The 7,139-nt window shown below is 36.1% G+C and overlaps 1 protein-coding gene across 1 annotated transcript; it reads left to right on the forward strand.

Moving 5' to 3' along the window:
• The first annotated feature begins 3,065 nt into the window (after positions 1–3,065).
• On the forward strand, positions 3,066–6,677 carry LOC149189953 (putative disease resistance protein At4g27220). The gene is made up of 2 exons (XM_089410387.1): positions 3,066–5,006; positions 6,543–6,677. Exons 1-2 carry the CDS (start codon positions 3,066–3,068, stop codon positions 6,675–6,677), a joined length of 2,076 nt encoding a protein of 691 aa, XP_089266513.1.
• The last annotated feature ends 462 nt before the right edge of the window (positions 6,678–7,139 follow it).

The raw sequence follows: 7,139 nt of genomic DNA on the forward strand, positions 1-7,139 counted from the left end.
GGCTATCCAACTACGGGAGAGCAGGACTTTTCAGAGGCTTTCGGAAACAAATTTAGCTAGCCTTCGGTGCACCAGTACAGGACGAGGCTATCATATCATAGTTATTCCAACATTAAAAAATAAAAATGGATGGCATCCTGAATAACCATCAAATGGTTTTTAAATGTTAATGTTAATTTGTTTTTAGGATGATTTTTAATTAATATAATTATCTTAATAAAGTGGTTGAAATTTATGTCAGTTTTTTTTTTTTTAATGGTTTAAGGTTGATTAACTTATATCAACCATTTTAATAATGTGATTGTGTTGGTTGATGATCAATGTGAATGGGTGAATAACTAAAGTATTATTGATTTTGATTTACTATGAGTAAATATGGTAAATTAATGGTGGATTATGGTCAACAAGTGGTTGATTATGAGAGATCATGGTAGTGCAGGTTACATTAAATTTGCCACAGTGTTGTCTATGAATGATTACTATTGACCATGGTGCAATATTTAGGTGAAACTACGACCATGGTTAGGTCCTCTTACTTTTACCTAGTCATGTTGACTATGGTTAATCATAGTTTGACAAAAACAAAAACATTGAATATTGTTGACTCTATAATTGAACATAGTTGACTATGATTAATCATAATTTGATAGAACTAAAGAAAGTTCAACATAATTAACTATAGTTGAACATAGTTGACTATTATTTATTATTGTTAAACGTTGAAAAAATAATCTTCAAAAATACCTGAAATAAATTACTAAGGAAATTTGAAAATAATAAGTTTTATTTTCTAGAATGACCCAATAATTATATCAAATAAAATAAATTTAAAAATTAACCTTTACGAAAGTCCAACAAAGTCCCGATGAATTGTTGAATTAATTCAAAAAGTGAAATTTCAGAATGCTCCATAAACTATTTGGTGGATCCTAAAGGTCTAAACTATTCCGTGGATTCTAAAGATATGCTCACTTGAGTGTTTAAAAAATAGTTTTATGAGTATTTCAAGGTTTCGAAAAAAATTCGACTCAAACAAAATTTACCAAAACCAATAATTAACCTAATATTTTCTAGGTAAAGAATGAATTCCAAAACTAAAATCTATCACAAGAAAATAAATTCAATAAATACCAAGTCAAATCACATGAAGAAAATCCAATAAGCAAGATACATGGATGATTAAAGTTCTTTTAGAAAAAAGAAAAAGAAGGCACATTATCATATCAATGGAAAGCAACGGATGAGATCCCTATTGATCAGATCTTTGATCTTTGAATAAAGGTATGGTGTTGTCTCTCATAGTTAAATTTGACATATGTTTTTGTGTTATTTTTATATGGATCCATTTATCTTAAAAAATTGTAAATATTGAAGTGCTATTTTTTAATCACAAATAAAGTTGGAATTTCATTTTATTTTATTACTCTAAGATTTGGTTGTTCATCATTGGATTATAACTATCATCACTGAATTCGATTGCGCATCCTTATATTATAATCACTATTAACGGATATTTTTAATACCCATTAGTCTATCATAATAATTAATAAATGATATTGATCTCATTTATGTGTTAAATAATCATTAACGAATGTATTTAGTGTAGATAAAATAGCCAAAAATAAAAAAATAAAAAAAAAATAAAAAAATTATTAGAGAATTATAGAAATAGTATGCCGTAAAACTGCTTCTGCTTGGCTAAGAGCTCGTCTTCCTCGGACGTAAGGAAACAGGTTAACGGCCCAAGACCCAGAGGCATCTGGCAGGAGTGAGAGCCTGCTCCCGATTACGGACCACCAGCAGGGTTATGCCAGGTGGCGTGGTTTTCCTATTTAACAGTGATGAGTCAAACCCAGCATTCGCGGATAGCAGCCAGAGATGGCTGTCCTCACTGTTGGTTTGACACCTGAGTTGATAGGTTTTACCACCTTCGGAAAAAAAAATAGAGGAAGAAAAAAAGCGTATACGGCATTTTACATTGACCATATACTGCTCTCGACCATGCAAATTTTTTCCCTATAATGTTTTATTTTAACCTCACGAGCTCGCCAGCCAGTTCTCAATATACCAAAAAACCTTTTGAACAAATTTTTTTGTTAAAAACTTTGAAGTAAGCTTCAAGGCTTTCACTTTTCAGGTTTTCAAAAAACTTTTGAATAATTTTCACAACCTTTCCACTTCTAATCTTCCATGGCGTGCACGACTACGACTTTTTAAGAAAAAAGGTTGGAAAACACTTTTAAACTTGCCTCACGGGTTGGGTTTGGCCTTGTGCTGTACGGCAAGCTGTAGTTGGGTTGGGCCTTGTGCTGTACGGCAAGCTGTAGTTTAATTAGGAGGAGGATTGTTCGGAAAATTATTGTATTTTAGATTTCAAAATTTTAGGTATTTTAATTGTTTTTGATGGTATTAAATTTATTTTTATCATAAAAATATGATTGTTTTTACAAAATTTTTTAAATTTTTTTACTCAAATTTATCCAAATAATTTCTCAGCCTCAATAGATTACTCCGGCAATATCACGGGCGGCCTAACCTGTGCTCATTCGGAAACAACTTTTGATTCTGGCAGTCACTTAAAGCGACTTACTCTACAAATTTGGTCAACAGCTTTAAAACTTTTGAAGCGACTTTGGACTATTTCACTCACTCTACAAATTTGGTCAACAGCTTTAAAACTTTTGACTATTGCTAACCTGTGCTCATTCGGAAACAACTTTTGATTCTGGCAGTCACTTAAAGCGACTTTGGACTATTTCACTCACTCTACAAATTTAGTCAACAGCTTTAAAACTTTTGACTATTTAATTGACGGTCGAAATTTAACCAACCCTGGCCTGCTGGAGTAATTACAATTTCCACCATATGTTCTGATTGTGTTGTTTTCACCACACCCGTCTAATATTTGTATGTGTGGTGCCATATGCTCTGATTGTGTTGTTTTCACCACAGCCCTCTAATATTTGTATGGGTGGTGCTGGAGAGTGTTGTCCTGAGATTTTGGTTTTGCTTCAGCTTCCAACAATAAAGGGAATTGAGGGAGTCCGGGAATTATCGAAAAGATCATGGCTGATCCAGGTTTCGTCTCTGGATTTATTGGGCTTGGTATCAACAAAATAATCGACCAGATTATTGATCGCATAAACATTGCTGTTCGCTGTAAGAAAGAAATGGCATCTCTGAAAGATCTGGTAGTGAAAATCAAGCCTATCATTACAGAGATCCAGCAATATAGACCAGATATAAACAGGAAGAAAAAAGATAAGGCTTCTGCTGTAAATGGATGGCTTAAACAGTTGGACGCCCTTCTCCAACAGGCATCTAAAATGGTGCAAACTTCCACAATACCGACGTGTAACATTATCTCTCGCTACCAAACCAGCCTGAGGATCAGGGTTTTAATTTCAGAGATCAACGAACATATCAAATTTTCTCCTTTGGTTGAATTGGCCCTAATTCCAGAGCTACTAGAGGGTCAAACTCAAAAGCTCCAAGAGGAAATTATGCAGATCAAGGAAAGCAGAGAAGCCTTGGCTTCTTCAAGTACTTCCCATGGCCCTGTTGTTCCAACAGGCTCTGCAAAGATGAAGCTGATCGAAGAGCCCCTTATAGTGGGACAGGATAAAGCATTTTCGATTCTCGAAAAGTTGGTGTTAGATGTAGCAGAGGCGAAGAGCATTGGCGTTGTTGGCAAGGGTGGATCCGGAAAAACTCTTCTTTTGAAGACGCTCTTCAGTAGCCAAAAGGTACGCAGTAATTCTAAGGATCGTTTATTACTTTGGCTCACTGTTTCCCAAAGTCCCTCTTTTACAAGTCTTAGAAATGCACTCCGTACCCAAATAGCCGCACAAAAAAATGTAAATTTGGGCGAAAATATGAACGAAGAAGAGGTAAAGCTATGGTTGAATCACACACTGCAGGAGAGTACCGGGTTTATTCTGTTCTTAGATGATGTATGGGGATGGAATGCTGCAGAATTGTTAGAGGAATTAGGTGTACTGTGCCCCGTAAGGAACCACTCCACCTCCAAAGTCATTGTCAGTTCCAGGGATCGCGCCGCACTCTTAAGAACAGGTGTCGCAGATAAATACACAATAACAATGGAGGACTTGTTGGAAGATGAGAGTTGGAAGTTGTTTGCTTATCATACTTTTCCATATAATAATGGAAATCTGCCATCAAACATAGAAGAGGGAAAAGCCAAAGTTGTGTGTAAAAAGTGCAGAGGGCTTCCTCTTGCTATCAAAGTGGTTGGAAGGGCAATGGCCGGGAGTACTCATCCACAGCAATGGGAATGGGCTGTCCAAAGGCTGCCAAACGTGGATGGTGTGTACAATTGTGTTAGGTTGAGTTATGATGCACTCGGCTATGAGGATGCTAACCTGCAATTGTGCTTTTTAAGTGTAGCAGCAAACATCCTGGAAGACGCAGTCGTTCATGTCCAGTTGGTGATTCAGGTATGGATAGGGGAAGGCTTACTTGCCAAGAAGACGTTGGAAGATGAGCATCGGCCCGCTTATGATCCATTCGAGCTGGGAAGATATTATCTCAACATTCTAGCAGATCGTTGTTTGATCGAGCCAATGATGAGAGACTTTGATGGGCAAGTACTTTGCTTCAGGGTGCATGACTCCCTGCGTGATATGGCAATCCGAATCGCAGAGGAGGAAGAAAATTTCTACTGCCGTGCGGGTAAGGGTTTGACAGCTCTGAATGAAAATGAGTGTTTGGGCCGCACTCGGCTTTTGTTGAGCGAGAACAAATTGACTTCTTTTCCTCTAATCACATCGTCAACAAAAATATGCACATTGTTTCTCAGTGGAAATCCATATTTAACAAAGATCCCGACAAGGCTGATCAGGAGAATGATCTCCCTTAAGGCGTTCTCCTTAAGTGGAACGTCACTGAAATCGTTGCCAAAGAATATCGGGTGTTTGGAGCAGCTAATATCTTTGGGTTTAAGACACATGCCCATCAATAGATTACCTGCATCTTTTACCAGTCTTGTGAATTTGGAGATCCTTGATCTTGCCTATTCTGGGATCCAAGAATTACCATCCACCATTCATATGCTGAGATCGTTAAGGAAACTAAGCTTGGAGGGATGTAAAGATCTTCAATATCTACCTCTCAGTATCTCAAGGCTTACATCTTTGGAGCATTTGGAAACTTATGGTTGCAAGGCTCTTTGGAACAAAGATAAGCATACAAGATGGACAAAAGCAGCTTCTGTCAACAATTTAGCAAGTTTAACACAACTTAAAAGATTACAACTACAAAATAATGGGGAAATTATTAGTGATGGGATATTGGGGAAGATGACTCAAATGAATTCCCTCACCTTGTCATTGACAAAGATGCAAAATTTGCCCCATGACATAAGTAACATGTCAAAATTGAGAAGATTAGTATTATTAGATTGCTTTCACTTAGTTAAAATGGATTATAATTTTTATGACTTTCAATATTTGGGCTATCTTAAATTTGCTAGTTGTCATTTTTTAGAAGAACTTCCACATTTACATAAACTCAAGGGTTTGAGGCACTTAGAGATCATTGACTGCCCTAGAGTAAGTAAGTTTCCAATAGAATTTGGTCACAAAGGAGCATTTCCTCTCTTGGAAACATTTTCACTTGCTTGGCTACCTATATTAGAGGAGTTGCCTATGATGGAGGAAGGTGCAATGGCTTCACTTAAAATATTTACTATAATGGCATGTACAGCATTAAATATATTTCCAAAGAGTTATATGGATCTGAAGACTCTTCAGAAAGTAAGAATTTATGGTTGTCCGATAACAAATATAGGAACTAGAGGGAACACCATTGTAGAAGTAACTGCCATGTCTATTGTAGACATGGAAGAAATTACAAAGAGATATTCCCAATTGTGGGATAAAAGGGAAAGTTGGCTCTATGGTGAATTTTGGTGTAATGAGCTCTTTCTTTTCTTGCGAAAGCTTAATACCATTATATGATTTATGTTTTGAAAATTACCATTATAATAAGAAAGTTCAATTGTATATTTTAAATTGTTTCAATTTACGAAACAATTTACTTTTATAAAATGTGTGAATAGTAAATTATTATAATTATCCTGTTTGTTGATGAACTGCCCATGAAATATATTTAGTGCTCTTCTTTAATTGGATTATGGTTTTTTTCAGGTTTGTATATTATGTAGTTTGTTAATGTTTTTTTATTTTTGTTAATGTGATGCATTTATTAATCGAGGAATCTGACATTAGGCTAATCCACAGAGATATTAGAGCAAGTAATATTCTATTCAAAGAGAATTACAGACCGAAGATAGCAGACTTTGACTTAGCCAAACTCTTTGCAGAAGGTCTGAGCCACCTAAGTTGCAGGAACTTTGTAAGAATTCTCTCGAACGTTAAACTCTCGTGAGGTCCTTATCATCATTAAATAATTACATGAACCAATTATAATTCATACTTCTGAATATGATTCATATAATTTAGAGTGGGAAAGATGTGGAGATTGGATTGCTGTTGACATTGTGCAGAGGTTATATAATTTAGAGTGGGATAGATGTGGAGATTGGATTGCAGTTGACATTGAGCAGAGGTTACATGGCTCCTGAGTACGCCTTACGCGGACAGCTGACAGAGAAAGCAGATGTATTTAGTTTTGCAGTGCTGCTATTTGAGTCATAGTTTGGCTCAAGACGCTGAGTTTCTCATATGCACCTCATTTTTTAGTGGAATTTTTCTAAAATATCCACAGCAATTTACTCATTAACATTTTGTGTTTCTGTTGATATTGGCCAAGTAGACATGGAGGCTCCATACGAGGAGATGGAACTAATTCTGTTTGAAATTCTATATAAACATTCTTATCTTAATTACGATTTTGCATATTCAACGGGTATGCACCAAAATACTTTGTTGCTTGCCTCTCATGCACATTCGAATTACTCTTGGATTAATTGCAGCATTAGGAGTCGGAAGTGGAAGATTTTTGCACTGTCGGAACGGTTTTCTCGAAACAGAGGTACGGAAATTGCTAAATCATTCAGTTTTAAAAACCTATTCAGCTTAGCGCGACCGTAACTAAAGTATCCGTCAGTTACAAGTCGGCTCGGTCAAAAGAGACAATGCTATCCCCTCCCTCTATCA

This window comes from Pinus tabuliformis, chromosome 3_1 (assembly GCF_031772625.1).
Source record: "Pinus tabuliformis cultivar Carrire ecotype Pingquan chromosome 3_1, CPIR1, whole genome shotgun sequence".
Taxonomy (NCBI): Eukaryota; Viridiplantae; Streptophyta; class Pinopsida; order Pinales; family Pinaceae; genus Pinus; species Pinus tabuliformis.